Source organism: Amphibalanus amphitrite, unplaced genomic scaffold (genome assembly GCF_019059575.1).
Source record: "Amphibalanus amphitrite isolate SeventyFive unplaced genomic scaffold, NRLGWU_Aamphi_draft 000250F_arrow, whole genome shotgun sequence".
NCBI classification, from domain to species: Eukaryota; Metazoa; Arthropoda; class Thecostraca; order Balanomorpha; family Balanidae; genus Amphibalanus; species Amphibalanus amphitrite.
The window spans coordinates 229,021-252,030 of NW_024881745.1; the positions used below are offsets into that span (position 1 = coordinate 229,021).

Sequence of the window (23,010 nt, forward strand, 5' to 3'; positions counted from 1 at the left end):
TCGTCTCAAACGCATCGCTGCCTGTTCGTGATGCCAATTTATATTCTCTTGTAATGCGATGTGGCAATGCAATGTTATGCAATGCAATGATTTCTGGAAAAGACAATCGTTACGACAATCGTTACGAAAAGATATAAATGAAATGTCCGACAAATCAAACAGACCGAGAGTAAATCAAACAAGAGTCGGTCAATGCAGTGATACAGCATGAATACACATGAATAATTTTAGTAAATAAAAACAAGTCCTTACCGACTGTATCGCAATCACAGCGCAGACAGGTGGTGATACCGCCAAACAATGAATCGGCCAAAAACGAACATATTTACGGTACTTGTTTTGTCAACATTTTAAGTGAAATGAGGCCAGAAATTACAATATACAATGCAAACTTGATGAAAACAACTTTTGCTCATTTTTAGCAGAACAACAAAAACAACTTTCTGTTAAATGACATAATAAATGCAAAATGCACATGCTTGTCAATGATGGCGCTTGCAGCCCGGAGTCGTGCGCATCTTCGGCGCCTCGGCGCCGCTACACCCTCCCCGTTCGGTCTTCAAGGCCGAACATGCAAAACGAGAACACAAGGGGAACATGTCGAGGCAGTGCGCACGTTTGCATTTCCCCAAATCAACAAGTACCTAATTGCGCAACGCTAAGATTGCCTCAATCGAACTGGCACAGAGACCATCTGGCACAGCGTCCTCGCTCAGCTGGCGCCTAGCACAATGACACCAGCTTCGTGACTGGGCGCCACATCTCCCTTCCTTTCGTTTTCACCTTAACACTTCTCACCAGTCCGTCCTGGCTAGCACGCCTTTCTACCACGCGACCCAGTGGCCACTGGATTCTTGGAAGGCCACTGTCGGCGATCACTACAACATCTCCAACCTCCAGTGATTTCTCTGGCTTGAGCCACTTCTGTCGGCTTTGTAGTAGTGGAATGTACTCCTTGGTCCATCTGGACCAGAATATGTCTGCCAGGTACTGTACCTGACGCCACCTTCTCCGAGCATACAGATCGTCAGGTCCAAACAATCCAGCTGGAGGTGAAGCGACACCGTTGAGCAGCAACAAATCGTTAGGGCTGAGTGGCAGTGGATCTCGGTGGTCGAGAGAAACGAAGGTCAGAGGTCTACTGTTCAGTATTGCCTCTACCTCGCAAAGCAAAGTCCGCAGCGTCTCATCTGTCAAAGTCTGTTGCGTTAACAAACTGTTCAAAGTCTTGCGGATGGAGCGAACCATGCGCTCCCAAACACCCCCATGGTGGGACGCGCTCGGTGTGTTCAGGACCCATTCAATGTTTCTCCTGAGCATGGCGTCGTGGCACACTGATTCGTTTTTCAGCAGGCGATCTACTTCTGATGCCAGCTCCCTCTCACTGCCCGTGAAGTTTGTCCCTCTGTCTGTGCGAATCATTTTGACGTGACCTCTCCTTGACAGAAACCTCCTGAGCGCACACAAGAATGAATCTGTGGACAAAGAGTCTGCTACTTCTATGTGCACGGCTCTGATCACCAGGCAAGTGAAAATGACGCCATATCTCTTCTCCTGTCCACGACCACGCTTCACGAAAAAAGGCCCAAAGAAGTCAATGCCAGTGTTCGTGAAGGGAGGTTCTGGTGTAACCCGATCGGGAGGCAGATCAGCCATCTTCTGTACTAGGAGTGGCCCTCGACGGCGCCGACATCTCAGACAACGACTCAGGACACGACGCACCGCTGAGCTACTGTTCAAGACCCAGAAACAAGTACGGAGCTCCGCCAACACGTGCTCTCGTCCAGCATGCCCAACTTTCTCGTGTATATGCTGAATGATCAGGTCAACCACGTGGTGGCGCTTTGGTAGTACAAGAGGGTGCCTTGCGTCCTCGGAGAGATATGGCGTTGGTGAGTCGTCCCCCCACTCTGATGAGATCATCGTTAATGAACGGATCCAAACGAGCCAAGCGACTGCTCGCTGGCATTTTCTCTCTCCCCGCTGCCTGCAGAGCCTTGTACTCTGTTGAGAAAGCCGTTCTTTGGACGTGTCTCACAACTGCTTCTTCTGCGTCTCTTAAGTCGGCTACGGAGAGTCGCAGTTTCTCAGTCTTGCCTTCAGCAGCGACCCCGGGATGATTATCAGCGGATGATGCCTTAGTTGTTGCCCTCTCTTTCAGTTTCTGCTTGACTCGGAGGATCCATGCGACGGCTCGACGCAGACGATACCAAGAAGAGAAGTGCTGGAACAGCGTGATCAGTGGATCGCGATCATCCGATACCAACACAGCCCTCACCGTCTTCTTCACCTCTGGATCCTCTTCTGGTCCACCATCAAGTCCCTGGGGAAACGCTGGCCAACTGGTCTTTTCTTTCCATAGAAAGCTCGGTCCATCGAACCACCGACTGTTGGACACGAAAGATGGTCCATTTTGACCTCTTGAAGCGTCGTCTGCCGGATTTCTGGCCGACTCGACGTATCGCCACTGTTCTGGCGAGGATGTGTCTCGGATGACAGCAATCCTGTTGGCCACAAAAGTGTGGAAGCGTGTGTGTTCGTTTCGCACGTACCGAAGGACTGTTGTGCTATCAGTCCAAAACACTGATCTGTCGATAGGGATCTGCAGAGCACGTCGTAGCATGACGTCCACTCGAGCCGCCAGCACAGCTGCAGTCAGTTCAAGACGAGGTATCGTCATCCCCTTCAGTGAAGCCACCCTGGACTTGCCGAAAATGAACGAGCAATGAATTCTGCCTTCGTCGCTCGTCAAGCGTAAGTAAGTGACAACACCATAGCCAATGCTACTCGCGTCTGAGAAGTGATGCAGTTGACTCGACTTCACGGTTCCGAATCCGTGTGGTTTCAGGCATCTTGGAAGACTGATCTCGGACAAAAGTGGAATGCCCTTCAGCCACTCCGACCACCTGGCAGCCAAGTCGCCTGGAGCTACGTCGTCCCAACGAAGCTGTCGACGTGTCATCTCTTGAAGAACCAGTCTGCCGTGAAGCACGAACGGAGCGCCCATTCCAAGAGGATCATACAGAGACCCGATCACTGCCAGCATTCCTCTGCGGGTGCATGGTTTCTCTGGAAGTGGTAGCGCTGCAAAGCTGAGTACATCAGGCTCAACCTGCCATCGCACTCCTAGAGCTTTCTCTGAGGGAAGGTCTGCATCAAGCACTAAGTCACGAACCTGTTTCCCTCTCTCGTCGGTTGGGACGGAGTCCAAAACCTTCCTGCTGTTTGACACAAACTTAGTGAGACGGAACCCACCTTCCCGACACAGCTCTCGAAGTTCTCGTGCGATTTCGACGGCCTTCTCCACAGAACCAACCGATTTCAGACAGTCGTCTACATAGAAGTTTTCTTCTACTGATCGTCTCGCTTCGGCTGTGTATCTGTCACCATAGTCCTCAGCAGTTCGTCTCAGAGCGTAATTGGCGATACTGGGCGATGACTTAGCACCGAAGGGATGGACTGTCATGCGATACATGTCTGGCGGCCTAGCCGTGTCACCGTCCGGCCACCAAAAGAATCGTAGCATGTCTCTGTCGCCTTGAGGGACACGCACCTGATAGAACATGGACTCAATGTCGCCAATGAAAGCGACTTGGTCCTGTCTGAACCGCACCAAAACGTCCACTAGAGGTGTCGTTAGGTCGGGTCCTTGTAGGAGCGAGTCATTCAGTGATTCTCCCCGGAACGAGCTGGAGCAGTCGAAAACAACTCGCATTTTGTCCGATTTCTGCCCGTGCACTCCATGATGTGGAATGTATGAGACCTTGCCATCACATCGTCTCAAATCTTGGTCCGGGACCTTTTCGGCGTATCCCTTAACGAACATGTCTGTCATGAACTCCGAGTACTTATCTTTGAAGGACTCGTTAGTGAATCTTTTCCTCAGACCTTGAAGCCTTCTGAGAGCGACTTCGCTGTTATCGGGCAGTGAAGCTTCAGTTTTGAGCGGCAGTGGTAGCTCGTAATGACCACTTGACCTTCTCAGCCCGGCTTCCACCTTTTCCAGCCAGCGATGGTCTTCAACTGACCACCCTCGCTCTTCCGAAGCCAGGTTCTCATTCAGCTGAAGCTGTTGGAGCTCCACTTTGATGCGGTTCGCGGTGTTCCTCATCTGCGTCCATTTCAGGTAACGAACTGGGCCATTGATCACCCAACCTAGCCTAGTCTTCACCGCGAACGGGCCACCGTCACGACTCTGGATAATATCGATAGGCTCCAAAGCGGCGGGCACGTTTACTCCAATCAATAGTCCAACCTCAGCGTCTATTTCTGGCGGAATCACGTCTTGCAGGTGCGGCCAGTCTGAGAGGTCTTCAACTCTGCATACCTCCTCGCTGCTGGCTGGAATACTGTCCAACGAAAATACAACTGGCAGACGAACGTCATTATTTTCGTCGATGTCACATACTGACAAGCCCTCGACTGCCGCCGTCTGAATGTTCAGGGGGTCCTTGGCCATGGTCGCGACAGATAGTTTGGTTTTCAGAGGTGTAGAAACTCCTAAACTATCTAACAGAGACTGAGAGCAGAATGTCGATGAACTCCCACTGTCCAAGAAAGCGTATGTCTCTACGGACGGCCCATCCCGGTACTTGACCTTTACAGGAACAATCGGCATCTTCATTGCCACTTGTTCTCCAGTTCCTGCGGAAACAACGTTAACCGCTGCTTGTGGTGTTTGTTCAGCAGAGGTCATGGACATCGACGGCTCGCTGGGATGATTGGCTGCCACTTGGTACCTGTGTAGCACAGACGGATGGCCCTTCTCACACACGGCGCAGGTCAGACGGGATTTACACCACTTTGACCGATGACCCGCCTTTAAACATCCAAAGCAGAGTTTTTGATGGCGAACAAACGCCTCTCTTTCTGGTAGTGGCGTCTGAGCAAACACTGGACATACATCCAGATCATGATCCCTCTTGCAGAGAACACATGTCTTTTTCCTTGCTTCCGTGTTCTTGCTAGCAACGTAGTTGCACCTGGCCTTGTTGTTCTCGTGAGGCTTCTCAGCCCTAAGAGGCTTCCCAGTTCTTGGCGCGTCATTCTTGGTGTATACCTGACGACCAAAGGCAGCATTTGAAGCGATTCTAGCCTCCACTTCAATCAGGGTGACCAGGTCGGAGAACAGAGCTGACCTTTTTTCTTTTTCTGCTAGATTGTCAACTTCTCTTCGCCATCTCTCTTGAATCGCATAGGGAAGCTTCTCCAAAACCATTTTCATTGTTTTTGGATGGTTCAGCTCATGGCTGGCTCCCATCAGACTGTCCACCGCGTTCTGACAGGTCCTCATCTCCACCGCGAGCTTGTCGAGTCCGGTGACATCATCAGCCTTCACAAGTGGCCAGTTCACTAGACGGTCGATGAATGACTCGGCCATCCGATCAGGGTTACCATACCTCTTCATCAACAGCCTCTTCGCTTCCTCATAGCCACCAGCCTTCATAAACATGCACCCCCGTACGATGTCTCTTGGTGTACCAGAAGTAAACTGCTCCAGATAGCGAAGCTTCTCTTCCTCATCAACGACCACGCTAGCGACTCGTCCATCAAACGCTCTCAGGAACTGGTGGAATCTGGTAAAATCGCCTGCGAACACGGGAATGTCAGGCTTCGGGAGAATACACGAGGTGAGCAGCTTCTTCATCAAACTCGCCTGAGGATCCTCGTTCCCGGTAAGTCTAGCTTCTGGTGCCGGCGGGAGAGTGACCGGCCTCGAAGCGGACGGGATCCTTTCGTGGCTCTTGTTGCCGGTCGCAGTCCTTGAAACAGTCGAGTTGGGCTCGCTCTCTGAAAGCGCGATCTCAAAGGCTTCGGATTCTTCGATGGCTTCACGCAGCTTCAACTCCTCCCTTTTCATCTTCAGCTCCTGCTCACGAAGCTCCAACTTCTGCTTTTCCTTAAGAAACTTCATTTTCACTTTCAAAGCAGCTCGTCTAGCTGACTCCTGGGCCTTCTTAGAAGCCAGCGATGATCTTGTACTTCCCCGAGACAAGACGGACACACCGGCCTGGGAAGCACTGTCAGCTGGCTGCACATCTTCATCAGGACAGACAGCCGGCTGATTTACCGGGTCCCGAACAACGTCCTGACCAGCAGCGGAGGCCCGCAAACGAGCACCAGCACCAGATGTCTCAATGCAGCAAACCTCAGGAGCTGAAGCGTCAATAGCTATATCTGGTTGGTTGGGTCTCGAGCCTCCGTCGACGAGACTGGCCACGACAGGACTGGTAGCCGAAGCAGCTGACTGACCTACCTGACGTTCATCATTCTGGCCCTCCCCGGTCACAGAGTTACCGATGAGACGAGCAACAAATAGGGTAATATCAATACCTTCATCTCGAAGAGCCTCCTCTAACCTTTTTACAAGTACAGCCTTAGCGCCTTTAATATCACGATCTCTAGCCAAAAGCTGTGCCTTTAACAATGGCACTGTCAGCCGCGACAAGTTCATGGTTCTAACGGTAATCAGTACCAGGAATACGCGTATTTCAAACACCAATACGATTGGCAATGCCGGCACACTACATGACAAAACACAAGTTAATCAAGCACAACAGGGTCACTGACCCCATTCAGCTCTCTGCTCGAGAGCCAACGTACCGGCAAGTCGAGACTAACGTCTTTCACTCCCTGACTCGACGCTGCAGCGGCGGCGATTCCATACCGATATCACACAGCCGCCGGTACGACGATCCACTGGCGCCGAGACGAATGAAGTCGAACGGGTCCCGGGTTCGACAGTCGAAAGTGATTTCGACGTACGATCAGTCGACACTGTCACTTCAGATGACAGTCACTTCAATGCGCGGTGGTCGAAACTGTCGATACAGTGCACGACAGTCCAAACTGTCGACAGAGTCGAAACTGTTCCCGCCTGCGCTCCTCGCGTCGTCTCAAACGCATCGCTGCCTGTTCGTGATGCCAATTTATATTCTCTTGTAATGCGATGTGGCAATGCAATGTTATGCAATGCAATGATTTCTGGAAAAGACAATCGTTACGACAATCGTTACGAAAAGATATAAATGAAATGTCCGACAAATCAAACAGACCGAGAGTAAATCAAACAAGAGTCGGTCAATGCAGTGATACAGCATGAATACACATGAATAATTTTAGTAAATAAAAACAAGTCCTTACCGACTGTATCGCAATCACAGCGCAGACAGGTGGTGATACCGCCAAACAATGAATCGGCCAAAAACGAACATATTTACGGTACTTGTTTTGTCAACATTTTAAGTGAAATGAGGCCAGAAATTACAATATACAATGCAAACTTGATGAAAACAACTTTTGCTCATTTTTAGCAGAACAACAAAAACAACTTTCTGTTAAATGACATAATAAATGCAAAATGCACATGCTTGTCAATGATGGCGCTTGCAGCCCGGAGTCGTGCGCATCTTCGGCGCCTCGGCGCCGCTACACTAATCTTACACATGAAAATCACGCTTGACCAAAAACAAGCTTATGTGTTGATGTACTTAACGAGCACTAATTGGATTACCATTGTGCTTCCAACTACAGTTAATGGCGTTGTTTTCATTCCATGCTGGCTGCAGCATACCAAACTGGTTGTTATGCGTATATGGGGGCTATCCAGAAACAAGAGAACAATGAAGGCTATTGGAGCACACAATGCTCCGCAATGCGCTGCTTTATGACCCAGCCGGCAAAACACTGCCTTTGTGAGGATCAGCAAATGCAGCATTAAAAGCATTATCTTGTGGCATCGGCCATCGCCCAGTTTTAACACCATGGTTAGCCAGGTCAGCTAGCAGGGTGCTGTATAGCACGGTACCCCTGTGATTCAACTCCAGCTGCAGGTTTCCATCACACGACTACCTGAGTCGCTGCACCTCAAGCTCCAGCGACCTTCCGACCACGTCTATGGAACGCCCGCCTTTGTCCTCCGACCCCAGTTCCTCGGCGCCGCCGCCGCTGCGTTTACAGCTGGCCCCGCTGAATGCCCATCGCGCCAGGAGCCCATAAATAACCCGGTGAGCGGAGGTCTTTGGACCCTCCCACAGTCATCGCCGCAGGCACTGGCACTAAGGGGAGGAATGAAGAAAAATCGCCCCTCTCTGTCTCCCACTCGCGGTGCGGAGGGCGGAGGACATCCCTCCCTTTCCATTTTCTACCTCCTTCCCCTACCTTTTACTGTTATCATGTCTTCCTGGGTCTCTCGTTGTTTCTGTCTTACTTTCTATCATTCTTTGTCATCATCAGCAGTGAGCTCCCAACGTATCACCACCGCTGTCCTCCGCCGACGGCCGGCCTTCCGTCGTCGCCTCGGGCGTCGAACGGCCTTGCCCGCCGCGGCCGCCGGCGTCGGACGACCTTGACCGGCGGTGACCGGGCGGCGACGACCGATGTGCGTAGAGTTGGCGTCGAGCTGCGTCGGAGCCGACGGCCAACGGTCGACGGCGCCCCGGTGAGTGAACTCAGCCCATCGATCGGCGCTTCAAGGTCGTCGCAGCTTCGGGAGCGACCCGGGAAAGTCGGCCGACGCACTATCCCCCCCCCCTCAGTCGCCGTCGAGCGCTGGCCCCCTCTATTCTGCGTCGACGGCGACGCAATATTCGGCGCAGTTGAGACGCAGTGGGTCGGGAAATTGCGCGTGGTGGATGATGAAAATGATTCATCGTTCCGGGGATGTTGCTGTATACGTAAATAGCTCTGTTTGCAGTCTCCAAAAATGGTGAAAAAGAGTTAAACAGAAACGAGACAAGCCGGGGTAGTCAAAACATCCTGATTCCTGATCAATAAGTGAATACAGCAAATTAGATCAAATCCAGCCGCGCTTATAAAACTGTGTCGAAGTTGATCCAAAGCATACATATGCATGAAACATTGCCAATAAATGAGATAATCGAATGCAACTGGAGAACTGGAACAATCTAGATACCTACAAACCATCACCTGAGCGAGAATGTATGTAATTGAATATAATAAATCAAAACGGCAGCGGAAAGCACAAAGGCGATCCCCAGCTGACCGGAGCTGGTCTTTTGGACTGATCTTGTCCCGCTGGCACGGCTGACCACTGCTGGACCCCTCCAGGGCCCAACGAGTGCAACGCACTTCGTTAACGGTGCTGGGGCCCGGGGCAGCCGGCGAGGTCCATCACACCTACTGCCTTGCTCGCTGTTTCAGCAGCGAGCAAGACCTTTTGACAAGGGTGTTGACCCCATCATTTACAAAGAAAAAGGCACAGGTGCGGCGAAAGTCGACGCAAAGCATCACACATGGAGACGTGGGATGACCCGCTAATGGATTTAAATAGAATATCAGTGGTCGATTGGTGGTATCATTATAGCGAATCTCTCACGGTGTCGAGGAAATCGGGGCAGTGATGAGGGAGTGAGCCGTTTCGAGTACATCAGGTGCCCCGATCACGACCGCGGGTCAGTAGATTGTCAGTGATTAAAGACGGTGACTATCTGGACCTTCTCGGAACGTAGAGCACATAAGTGTGACGGCCTGCGCTTTGAGGACGGGGATAGACCAAGGGCGCGTGCTAATTTATTGATTATTTTACGGGTGGTTGAGCTGGGAAGGTAACTGTAAATAAATGGCAATTACTGTCGGAACGAATATATCAGTGGGGTAACGGTACACTGAAACAGAGCCCAGCACGGTAATAATTAAAGGTGGGCAGTTATGAACGGTTGCTAATTATTTTGATGTTTTCGTTCGACTTTAGCAAGCTAAATGCTGATCCGTGCAAAAGTTTAAATGATCTACCGATTTCCAATAAAGAACAACTGCAGAGAGCTGCTGATTGTATTCCAATAATTAATAAAGGCAAATGGAACTTGCAAGTGGCGACTTTATTCATTTCTTGCTATCTCCAAGGTTCGAGAGTAACTTACGAAGCAAAATTCAAGCCACTGCAACTGCAATGTGCGTGTCCTCGTTTCTATCAAAGTCGAAATTTGCGCAGCGGTGAACTAGTTTCGGGGCTTTAACGGGGGCATCTGATAGACCCAGCCTTCACGCCTGGTGCTGGTGGGCGGACAGCCTGTCCGCTGCTGAAAACCTGTCAGCTACGGCCTTGGAATACAGGCTGATCTGCATTTGAGTGGGTCCTGAAGACTGACCACCGCTGACAGCTGCTATAAACGGCAGTGGCGGCGGAAGCAGGGGGCAAGGGGGGCAGCTGCACCCTAAAGCTATGGAAAGGGGCGCCTCGAAAATCTGTAGAGAAGACAGGAAGTTAAGAGGTGCGGCAGCCATAAAGCTGAGCAGTGCGACACCGCAACTGATAAAGGCACTTGTGACACGAAGAGGGTGGCAATGACGTGGGAAAAGTATCTTTTGATATGCTGAAGAGTGGAGGGCATATCTGAAACAAAGGCAGATGCTGCCGACCCTGTCGAATATAATCTTGCCAGGCGATAAAGGCTAGGAGGGCGCAGCCACTCGAGAAGCGCGCCATGCGGAAGAGGGGCGCCTGCATGCGAAAGAGGGGCGCCTGTGTGTGGGACGAAAAAGAAACATTTATGGAGACGTCTTTGAAGGCGATAGCCTCCGAACGCCAACACGAACATATGAGAGCTTATAGCGTTGCAGGCTCCATGCGACAAAAAGGGGCGCCTGATGGCCGATATGTGAGAGGAAATTAGTTTGTGTAACATTTATTGGGGGCGGTTTGCCGTTTACAACATATGAATGTTAAGGGAGGTCCGAGATTGGGGCCTGTAAAATTGCACTGTCCGTATGGGCGGTTACACCCCTAGTGCTAGGGCGTATTTTTCGTTTTTTTTTTACTGGGGAGATGATTATGACCAGGAATAGCACTCTGCAAACTTCTATGGGCGCCTGTATAGGGGCGAAACTGATTTTCCAGTGCAGGGACGGCCATCGGCATTGTGGGGCTGCATTCATTCCACTGGGGCGTCTGCCAGTGTTGAAGGGCGGTATTCATTTCAATGGGGCGCCCGTTGGTGTTGATGGGCGACATGTATCACCTGGGGCGCCTATCGGAGATGGGGGCGGCATTAATTTCACTGAGGCGCCTATCGGCGTTGACGGGTGGTATTTATTCATCCGGGGCGCTGATCGGTGGTATAGGCCGGCATTCGCTTCACTGAGGTGCCTATCGGTGTTTTAACCCTCGCATGTGTAGGGGGGGGTCGGATGGACCCCCCCCCCATGGTTTTTCGCGAATAACTCGCGTAAAAAGCGGCCGATCGCGACGAAACTTTCAGTACCCTCGCATTGATCAATTTTACACCTACCCTGAAAATTTCATGACCCTGACCCAAATGACCTTTGACCTGTGACCTCTTTTCCGAGACCATGTTTGGCCGGAATCGCGATTTCGCGTATGTCGGCTCGCACTAGCCGCGTGTTTGCAAGCTTTTCGTGGTTTCAAACGTTCAAACATGTGATTTGATGTTACTCCCGTGTGTGTCAAGGTCACCTGAAGGTCAGGTCAGGTCATTGACCTTTGGTGACCTCGGGTGACCTCGGGTCACTTTTTCGAGTTTTACATGTTTCTAGGCTAGTTTTTAGAGCTGAATTCGAATTTAGCAACCATTTGAACATTTACGAAGTAGTTTTGGTGACTTCGTAACATGATACGAAGCTGTCAGAGGCGGTTGACACGTACTACGAATACCCGTCACGACGCCTACTGGTTGACCTGACCTGACCTGACCCGACCTGGTCTAAATGCTTCAAGACATCATCTGTGATCAAAACTAACACGATATTCGTGATCAGCACCCCGAAAAACCCCTTAGCAGCCACACTTTACGACTTTCTAACAGGTCCCGATTTTCCCGACTTTGGGTCATTGACCTGACCTGGAAGGTCAACCAATGACCTAGGACCTTAAAATTGGGTATCATCGGCTTCCTCTCGTCACGGGCAACACGCTAGTTTTTTCCGCGAAGCTCTAGCTCGATCAGGGGCCAAACGGCAAGGGGGGGGTCCAACCGACCCCCCCCCCTACACATTAGAAGCTGGCAAACGCCGCACACATGCGAGGGTTAAGGCGGCAGTAAATCCACTGGTGTCTGGGGCGCCTACCGGCGTCGAAAGGCGACATTCATAATTCATTTCACTGGGAGGCATATTGGTGTTGATGTGTAACATTCATTCTCCTGGGGCGCCCGGCAATGGTAAGGGGCGCCCAGCGGGAAGGGGCGCTTCAATATCGTTTGCACCCCTATCCTAGAATACCTTCCGCCGCCACTGATAAACGGTGCCACTACTTCGCTGCACTGAGACCAGAAATGCTGGGCCTGGTCGCTCAGCTTCAGCCCAATCGCTGTCCCGCCAAAACAGCCGGCTACCATTTCTCCACAGCAATTGCATAGATCTTCATCCGTACACCTATGTGGGCGGTGGGGTTACCTGAAAAGCCCAACAATTAACCACCAAATCACCAAATTTGGTGATTTGGTGGAAGACAACACCCATCATTTTTCGTGGATGTGGATGCCCGATACCCTCCCTATTCATGACCGGCCCATGGTCTCTTTGTGTAAAAATCCTCGTTGGCGCCGCTGCCGACCTTGGACCGTTGCCTGAGCGCGCGCGTGGCGGTCCTGCGCGTCCCTCGGTCTAACTGCGCAGTATACTAGTCAGCGCGAGGCAGGGTGGGTCGGCCGCCTAAGTTAGGACGGGGCTGGGAGGGGCAGCTGATGGCCATAAGAGACTGAGGGGGGCCGAGGGTCTTCTAACCCGTCAACTCATAGAGCTCGGAATGATAAGTGATTGAGCTTCGAGTCTTGTCAGCTTTCAGGAAGGGCCAACAGGTATTACGACTTGTTTGAAAATCGTAAAACCAGTAAAACGCCTTTTGGGCGAAGAACGAGCGAGCGAGATAGTGAGCCCTGCACGTGCGGAAGGGCGAGAGGGTGCTTCCAACGGGCTTGCGCAAAGCACCCTTCTAAACGGTCGCTAGCGGTGTGCCAAATTTAAACGCAATCGGCCCAGCCGTTCCTGAGATCTGGAAGCGGCATTCTGCACGTGCGCACGTGCAAACGGGGTCCAAAATGACTTTTGCACGGCACCCTACTAACTGGTCCCCAACCGTGTACCAAATTTGAGCGCAATCGGCCCAGCCGTTCTCGAGATCTGGAAACGCCCCCTGCACGTGCGCACGTGCAGCAGCACCCTAACCGCAACCATGGGAATGCATTGCCTGGTGGGTGCCTACCTGTATGCCAAGTTTCAGCGAAATCGCCCCAGTAATTACCGAGTTACTGAAATGGGAACAAATTTTTCACCTCTTATTGTTGTATTTTGCACGTGCACTGGGGGTGACCCACATGCATCGACAGTATCCTATTTTGGGTAGAAGGGATGCTGCTACCCTACAAAAATTACCGCAAGTCAATCGCCCAAGCGGATGCTGAGATATGAGCCTCTCAAAATCACTACTTTTGCAAAACAGCTTGAACACCCTTGACTTTTCACGTGGCACGTGCCACGACGGTCACTGAGATGTATCAAAAGTAGTCAATTACGGGGTAGAAGGGATGGGGCTACCCAACAAAAAAGACCGCAGGCCAATCGGTCCAGCGGTTGCTGAGATATAAGCCTCTCAAAAGCGTTACAGGCCGGGCCGGGCCGCTCATACTGAGATTTTTCCGTTATATTGAAAAGACTTACTTCGCTCGCTGCGCTCGCTCGCTCGTAAAAATCACTCATGCTAGGTAAATGACCTACATTTAATAGGTAATTAAAGACATAAGCATGAAGCCCAATTCGTTGTTTTTACCTCTCTTATAGGAAACGCATTGGGGTAAATACATGACGCTCACCAAGCCAAATATTCGTTTGGCACCGTTCGCAAGACGTGCACGAATTTTGCAGCTACGTAGATTGGTCTTACGCAAAGGGATCTTTCCAGACATCGATGCGTAAAAACCAGCCGACCGTCCCTCCAACGTATTGGCCCTCCAACGTATCAGACCGCAGAAGTGCGGCGTTAGGACTGCGTAGGACCCGAAGGCCCTGCAGCAAGGCCAGTATCTGTGTGAGATGCGCATTGCACGTGTGCAGTTGCACGGAGTGCCGCCAGCTGCAGTGCACAGCTCTGATGGTGCACCAGGAGATGATGTTGGCTCTTTGGAGTGCGGTCATTATAAGGGATAATTCGAGGGGCGTTTGGGACGGAAAGATGATAGGAAAGGCGTTCTAATTCATGAATATTTCCTAGCATTTCAATCAGGAAAATATTTACATACGATTCAGATTCATTCCAATCGAGCATGCGTTGGCATCTACGAAAAATGATGGGTGTAATGTCTTTTTAAATACCCCGTTGTCCGGCTTGTTGTCTGTTTCGTCAACTGCAGTCACGAGATATTCCACCATCTCCGTTCACTGATACCAGCCGAGGATCTACCGACTGGAAAACCTGGCGGCAGTGACGTCACCAATGACGTCAGCCGGCCGACTACGCCGGAATTCCGTAGTACGTCGGAAGCCAGACACACCGCGACGTCGTCAGAAAACATTATGTAAGGTCCCCAACATCACTGAATCGAGACAATTGGCGTAAAACCCGTGAAGCAGATATGGAAAGTAAGGTCGTCGAATTGTGTGACAAAAGGAACGTCTACTGAGCCAGGCTTCGGGGAAGCTCGTCGTTTTATATAATTTATTTTATAACGTGTTATTGATTTATATTTAACGTAGAGTATTTACTATGCTGACACTTGTCGTTAGCTTCCACCCAGATCTTTTTTGCACCACACATACCTAGAACTATACCAATGCGTAGATATTGTCGCCTCCCCTGCTCCCCCCACCCCGCCGCAGGGTGACAATGACCTATGCCTCCTCCCTCCCCGCCGCCTTCAACGCACGTACAACGTCACCGCCAGTGCGGCGTCACAGCAAAATGACGTCAGAGTGACGCCATCACCGCCTCCACCAATGACGTTCCTCCCACTGCCGCCGCCGCCGCGCCGCCGACGGCGCAGCTCGGAAAAGTAAAAGTCCGGAGCTTTGAGCAACAGGCAGGCGGACGGACGACTGTTCGTTCATGGCCGCAGCCCAGTTACCCAGATTGGCCGGTTTCACAATCGGTCGGCCTCTGCAGGCCGCAGCGGCACGCGGAAACGATGGGCCGTGACCCAGCCCCCTCCCTGCCGCCTGAGCGAAGGTGGGGGGGGGGGGGGGGGGCAGGTGGAACATGGAGGGGTGGGAGGCTACATATCACAGGTGTTTTCCACGACAGGTGGACGTTTTTGTACAAACGCCGTAACCGACAGCAGCGTCGACATCCGTTCATGGGACGGGGATAAAAAATATGCTTTGGGGGCATTTGACAAATAGGTAGGCTATTTTACATTGCCTAGTTTTTAACTGAATATTCACTCTTACAGCATTATTTTCGATTTGATCTACAACTTTGAATTATCGATGCAAGATCCATACCGAAACAATATTGTTACGGAGCGAGCGAAGCGAGCGGAGTCTTACGTAGAATAACGGAAATTTCTGAGTATGAGCGGCCGGCCGGCCGGCCGGCCGGCCGGCCGGCCGGCCGTGCGGACGCTTTTGCGAGGCTTATATCTCAGCAACCACTTGACCGATTTACACGCGGTAATTTTTATAGGGTAGCTTCATTCCTTCTACCAAGTATTGGACTATTCCCGATGCATGTGAGTGACCCCTTATGCACGTGCCACGTGCAAAACGAAGAGGTGTCAGTTTTGCAATTGTTGCAATATTTCGGTAACTACTTGGCCGATTGCGCTGAAAGTTGGCAAGTAGGTAGGCACCCACTAGGCACTGCATATCCATGTGCCAGAGTTGGGGTGCTGCTGCACGTGCGCACGTGCAGGGGTCGTTTCCAGATCTCGAGAACGGCTGGACCGATTGCGCTCAAATTTGGTACACAGTTAGGGACCGGTTAGTAGGGTGCCGTGCAAAAGCCAGTCGGGACCCATTTTGCACGTGCGCACGTGCAGGGTGCCGCTTCCAGATCTCGAGAATGGCTGGGCCGATTGTGCTCAAATTTGGCACATCGCTAGAGACCGGTTAGTAGGGTGCCGTGCACAAGTCAGTTGGAGGTACCCCCTCGAAATTTCGCACGTGCAAGACTCACCCCCTCGCTCGCTCCGTTAGTCGCCCCAAAAGGCGCTATACTGGTGCTTATCAATTATATAACTATCAAAAATGTATCCACTGCGATGAAACAATTAGAAGAAGCGAGTGGAAATCAAACGAGCCAAAGAGATCTGACCATTTTTGCTATAATTGTGCCACGCTCATGAAGAGTATTTCTAGTGAAAATGTATAAAGCACATATATGCGCATGCCTATCATTAACAGGTAACATACATCTTGTATCATTTCCAACATAAGTAAATTAGCTCTTACTTCCCTAAAAAACATCTCAGCCGTTTTGTACGATCCTCCCATGCCACATCACTCCAGCGATAACCATCTTAGTAGGCTCCTTCCGCCAAGAGCCCTTAGCTAAATGAGTCTCACCGAGGAGGGTCGCAAACATTCAGCCGTTCCGACCGCTCCGGCCCAGCTCCGCGCAGACGTCCGCGCCCCTCCGCTCGGCGGAATTGGACGGGGCGGCTGCACGGGCCGTATTTTACCAGCACACATCCCCTGCCGCCACGCCAGCCTTTGTTGAGGCAGGTCTTTATGCGTGTGCTCCGTGCGTTCAGAACCGCCCCGGGGTAGAAGGTTGCGCAACATGCACCCCGCACGCACACACACAGACATACAGACCACGCATATGGCCCTGAGGCGCCGTCGAGCGCCGGCCAAGCTCTCACCAGGTGCTAACGGACGCTCACCGAGTGAGTCTCTCTGATTAGCCTCCGCCGCCTCTCATCGGGCAACCTCAAACTCACCGACAACTCACCAAGCTCACAGAGCAGCGGCACACACTCACCGAGCCCTTTCACCCTTCCCTGATCACGACTCCGCGTGCGTTAGTGGTGCCGGACCGCGGCTATTCCCCCCATCCCCCACCCCCTACGCCCAATCTATCCCACACCACACACGCACACACACCGCCAAGGGCGCGGGAACTACTTTCCGACTGGGGGGGCACACCATAATAGAGATTAACCTAGGGTACCCCCAAATCTAGTTTTCTCACCGGTTTTAGGCCACTTATTTTTCACCCCTCGGCTTTTTCAACAAAAAAAGAAAACATTTGCAAAAAAAGTGTGGTATTCCGTCTCAAAGCTGTGGGGGCACCGCCCCCACGGCCCCAGAGTTGGGGGGGCAAGCTGCCCCCACTGCCCCCCCGGCTCCCGCGCCTATGCACACCGCTGAGTTTTTGCTGCACAATGACGGTGTTTGTTTACGGCTGTGTTGTCGGTGGTTTCAAGGGTGCGGGGAGGGGGGGGGGGGGTGAAGGTCCGCTTCTTCGTGCAGTGCACTGTGCAACGAGGGAGGGGAGGGGAGAGGGCAAACGGGATCTATTTGCCGGAGCCTATAGCGGAGGTCAGCGTCGCTCGGTGCAGGGGTCAGGTTCAATGACGAGTGAAGAGGAGAGGAGAGGAGAGGAGAGGAGAGGAGAGGAGAGGAGAGGAGAGGAGAGGAGAGGAGAGGAGAGGAGAGGAGAGGAGAGGAGAGGAGACGAGACGAGACGAGAGGAAAGGAGACGAGAGGAGAGGAGAGGAGGTGTATTTATTGCTATGCTTGCTACAGTCAATATTGCTACATCTAACTTTGACAACGACAACGAGCAGGATCTGATCAGGAGACATATTTGAAATTGATGTCGACGTCAGGCCAATAATAATGACAAAGCACGTCATCAGACGTGGGAGCAGCGTCAGCTGGCATAACTGATGACGTTTTTTTTGTACGGCAACAGGGGAGCAACTGCTAGGAGAACAGTAACTGTGTCCATGACTCCATCAGGACTTAGTAAACAGAGGCGGATCCAGCTCAAAGTTTTTTTTTTTTTGGGGGGGGGGGGGGGGGGGCAAATCATAACAATTTATCGATTCTTTCCATGCCTCGTCCATAGGCCTAATGTTAAAATTATGCCGTTTGGGAGGGGCAAATGCCCATTTTGCCCCCCCCCCTGGATCCGCCACTGTTAGTAAAAGCTGACAAAATAAAGCATGTGGGCCCAATGTTCAAACCAACCCCCCAAATCCCCCCATCTCAAAATTATGGCGCAAGTGCCGCCAGCTGACCTAAAATTGTGCTTCTTGCCACACTTGTGCCAGCGGAAGCTTCACGCAGCTATTTGTTCTGATGTCAGTCAGCTGTCCACTTTTTCTGATTTCGTTGGTTATCAGCCACGGTCTCGACTAATGTCTACCACATGCTTATGTGAGTACTTTTCTCTTCACTCTCAAATCTGACACGGTCAGTCAAAGTATTCAACACCATTCGAAAGTCCGATTGAAATTCTGAACGTGACGGCCCCGTCACAGTGGCTGGCCAGGTCACTGATTTGCACACTGCAACTCACGGCGAGAGTGGTTCGCGGCGCGCGGCCCCGAGACTGACCGGTGCTTGGTCACGTGTGTGACCGGTGACCCAGTGACCATATAGTTGATACATATATGTCAGTGATGGTGACGGAAATGGTGGCGAGTCGCTATGGAAACAGAGACTCTCGTCTAGTCATATTTGTTAGTGATGATGGGGCTACAGCAGTGGTGAATGATGGAACAGAGATCCTTCGTTCAGTCTAACCATCTCTCCAGAAGAGTTATGACGAAATAATTCGGCCAATCTTCAGTGTGCGCGTATTGAGAGAGCGTGACTCCTCGAGTGTATGAAGTTGAACTAACTGACTGCTCATTGCCTGCAAAGTATGTCATTATGAAAGATGAGCACTTGTGCGCCGTCCATTCAAACTTGCCTGGTCACTGCACGGTAGCAGAAGCAGCAGTGACAGTGGCAAATAACAGCAGCGAGTAACCACAGCGGCGATGGTGGCAGTGATAATAGTTCGCTATAGTGGTGTAACCGTTGCATCAGACGGTCCCACGCTCCGCACTACGCCGGTCTGCGACCACAGATATCAAGTTGCGTATGCAATATTTCCACTGCAGGCCGCCATGTACGTGATGCAACCCGCGGCGTACGGAGTTGCAGTAACATAGATCAGTAGGTTGAGGGAACACAAGATCAAAGACAGTGAGGATGCATGAATCAGTCAGGAAGGTAACGAGATCCCGCATAACCGCGTAATAAAATGCTGAAAGAGTCAACACAAAATTTACATACCAATAAAGATGATGTCATCAGCAGATATCAACAGAGGCCAACTAAGGGCTGACCTCAACCTGGGACCATTGACCTCCACCAGGCAACCCCCAAGAGGTGAAGTTACTCACCTTGTCGAAGCCGACGGGATATCGACGCCCGGGGATCGTCGTTTCTCGACGCCGACGTCGGCGAGCCGGGCGAAGTCTGTGTCGGAGTCGATCAGTCGCGGCGACTTGCGGCTTTCCCAGAGACGGACCTCGTCCAGGCGCTTCTTCACCTCAAACTGGGGAGACAGGGACACAACGGTCACGAGGTGTCACTGAGGGTTACTGAGGAAGCTCTGTGTGGTCACTGCAGTCAACGAACGTCAAACTTTGAGTGGGAAAGACCATAAGATGTCCTTCCTGAGCTGTGCAAATCACTCAACACAATCATATGTTGTATTTTGTCGTGATTAGAAGTGTTTTGTCAAAATATCACGATGCTCTGTTGCAACAAACCATCAAACATTACTGCGAAGGACATTATATCCCGATAACTCAAAATAACAGTAGTGGTAATGGCACTGACGACTACTACGTAAAAAGTAAACAAAGCGCCGGCCTTGGATCCTCACAACAATCCCGAGAGCTAATGATCCGAAAATCCGTCCGCTTCGGGGATAATTACGTCACAGGAATTTAAACAGAGCCAGCAGCACTAATCGAACGCTGTGACAAATGACCGAACCGCATGGGGCCCGTCGAGATTACCAAACGCAATATTCCCCAACTGTGAACGACACGAGCACTGGGGCGCGCAAGAAGACGGCGGAAGAGGAGGATGGGATGGGAGAAAGAAAGAAAGAGACGAAGAGAGAGAGAGAGAGAGAGAGAGAGAGAGAGAGAGAGAGAGAGAGAGAGAGAGAGAGAGAGAGAGAGAGAGAGAGAGAGAGAGAGAGAGAGAGAGAGAGAGAGAGAGAGAGAGAGAGAGAGAGAGAGAGAGAGAGAGAGAGAGAGAGAGAGAGAGAGAGAGAGAGAGAGAGAGAGAGAGAGAGAGAGAGAGAGAGAGAGAGAGAGAGAGAGAGAGAGAGAGCTCAAGGGAAGTGGGTACGAGAGCTCCGCAGCTTTGCCGGCGGCTGCGGAAGCTGACCTACTTCGGGTCGACGTGCGCCGTCCGGTGATTGGCTGGCGTCAATTTTCCTCACCAGTGAGCGCAATGCACCTGGGAGCCAGGCAGGCGCGCTACCCGGAATTTAAAAACCTCTCCCGAACGGTCTCTTGGTAATACAAAGGTAATTGGGGCTGCAGGAAAATTGCATTGAGCTCCTCTGCGTACTTTCATGAAAGAAACCGTGCGCAAAATGCAGCTGTGCGTGAAAGTTAAATATAAATAACGTCATAACCTGCTCATCTAAATCCAATTTGGACGGTTGCTTTGGAGGCAGGTGGGACGGCCGCTTCCAGGTCATACCTCATATCTGACATGATCCCGGTATATCGTCGGTGTCCGGTCCGAGCAAAACCAGTCTGCACGGGAGATGAAGGCCGTCTATGGGGACGGGACGGGCAGGGAAGGGACGGAGGTGACCAGCTGGTTCCCCCCAAGGCTATGGCTGCGGCTGAGAGCTCACTGCGGCTGCGAGCTGCCGCAGCTCTCAAGGCCCTCTGGTCACTGACAAGGCCGCCCGGCTGCGCCCATCCGAGAGGCCGCAGTCCGTGTGTCCTCAGACCCTCCCCTCACCATCTTCCCTTGCTCCTTCCCAAACCTGGCCCCTCCCCGTGCCCAGGTGAAAATTGAAGGAAAGGGAGTGGCACTACCGGACCTCGGCGGACCCGCAACGGGACAAGAGAATGGCGACTAAATCACATATTTACATTTAACAGCCGTGTGCCCAAAGCTAACTGACACAGCCGCTGCGAGACCGTGTACCGTAATTGCTGCTAAACATGGAATGAACGCGCGTGGAACACAAATTGTTCATTGCGACCTCCTCTTGTTACTGCGGCTACCTCAAGTTTGCAAGTCTTCATGCATGTTTCGCAGCTCCATGTTTCCAAGTTTGTTAGACAGATGTCTCAATAGTAGCATAAACTGGGTTAAAATGTCCAACTCGACGGTTTTTGTAACCCGATTGGAGCAAATTAGACACACATTATGACAAACTATTGAAAAAATGTCCTAAAATAGGCCCGCGTCATACTATATCAGGGTGGTGCATGAGCAGTTGAACTTGGAAGCGTGGGTCGCAATCAGCCGCATCGCGCTAATCGGCCGCTTTACTATCGGATCAACACGACTAAAATCAGGCAGCGAAGGCCTCATAATCAGGCAGGTTAGGCCGGTGACGGTTTGCTCTTCATTGATAAGGTATCGGCGACTGAAAATGGTATGGGCGTTACCAAGGTATTCAATGACGAGGTACCACCTGGGCATGGGAAGAACGTTAGAGATAGATTACAGGGGGAAGGGAGCGGAGACCCGCACTCGCACCTGGCCCGTTAAGTATGATCGTCAGTCGCCCCCGCCCCGCCCGCGGGCGGTTCAGTAATCAGCCACCACCCGCAGTGCTGCGCCCAGCCGATAGTGACCGCCTATCACTGGATCCAGCGAAGGTCGCGAGGCTGACTCCACCCACTGCCGACCAACCGGAACAGACAGGTGTCGTGACGTCACCAACTCTCCCAGTGACGTCACGAAGGACGCGGCACGTGCCGGCCGGCCGCTCGAAAGCCGGTAAAAATGCGAACCCCTGCAAATCGTCAGCGGCACAGAAAACAATTTTTTTTCTGCAGATCTTGCTTCGGTGGTCTGTTGGGATTTCTGACCTCATCTGTCGAATGACCGTTGATCCTGTGTAGAGCCAATTAGTATTAGCGGTTCTGACAGACACCGATTACCTATTATATAAGCATCAGCGGTCTTGTGGATAACGGTCTACTGTTGATACTGCCGGGGTGACTGGCGATTGGAGCACGCCGCATGCAATCGCTTCTGATAAGAATTTACGTCACAAAAGGGCAAGGAGTCGACTTACAGGGTACACCCGGAGAAAGAGAAGGGTTCATTGCACCCAAGTGGGTGAGAGCACAGAGCACTGACTTCTTCTAAGTGGCTTCTCGAGATGTAAAGGTGAATGGTGATCGGAACAAGACAAAGTGCGGCTTTTGCGTATCAGGTTTGGCAGAGGATACCTGCTGGGGCTTAGGATCGAACTACGGCAACCAACCCGTCCTAGTCCGGCCCTTTCCCTCAACTGCACGGCATCCCTACCTGCCGTGCACCTTCACCCAGGGACGAGGCTGAGGCCGTTCCTGCACCTCTCTCACGACTTCAGTGAACCCAGCTGTGGCGATGGCATCAGGGGCAGCGGCACAACGACCCATCAAGGCTCAGCTCAGGTGTTTATTTGTCGCGAAGCTACGTGAGATTTGTCGGCTGAAGCAACGCACTTTAGGCAAACTAAGGGACATTTTTTATTTTGGCAATGATGTTATCTGAATTCCAAACTCAGTAGTCAAAGAGGCGGATAAAGAAAGGCGCGACAAGCGTCACCGCCTTATTCATTAACTCCATTCCATCAATCTCTTCCTCCCCGACCTATCCCTGGCCCCACCCCGGCGGCCCCTCCTCTCTTCTCTCACCGCATCCCGCCTCGCCCAGCCATCACTCAGGCCGAGCTCCCAATCTTTTTCCGTCTTTGTGTCGGCCCACCGGCGCCACGTCTCTTTGTGCGTGAGGCCGAGGCGGTCGCCGTGGCCTCGACGAGAGGAGCCATGCGATCGATGGTCGGCCCGGCCCCGGCCCCGGCCCGGCGCAGAGGCCGGGGCGCACGCACCAGGCGCGCAC

At 51.9% G+C, this 23,010-nt stretch overlaps 2 protein-coding genes across 2 annotated transcripts in view; both read right to left on the reverse strand.

Annotated features, from left to right (window-relative positions):
* Nucleotides 1-23,010, reverse strand: part of LOC122386413 (zinc finger protein 704-like) — a 61,850-nt gene that overhangs the window by 35,479 nt on the left and 3,361 nt on the right. Inside the window, exon 2 of the mRNA XM_043375589.1 lies at nucleotides 19,311-19,465. Coding sequence (XP_043231524.1) covers nucleotides 19,311-19,465 — 155 coding nt within the window. The remainder of the gene's footprint in view (nucleotides 1-19,310; nucleotides 19,466-23,010) is intronic.
* On the reverse strand, nucleotides 19-4,422 carry LOC122386414. Its single transcript, XM_043375590.1, has 2 exons — nucleotides 253-4,422; nucleotides 19-93 (listed from the first exon to the last, which is right to left on the reverse strand). Exon 1 carries the CDS (start codon nucleotides 1,921-1,923, stop codon nucleotides 724-726), a length of 1,200 nt encoding a protein of 399 aa, XP_043231525.1. The 5' UTR covers nucleotides 1,924-4,422; the 3' UTR covers nucleotides 19-93; nucleotides 253-723.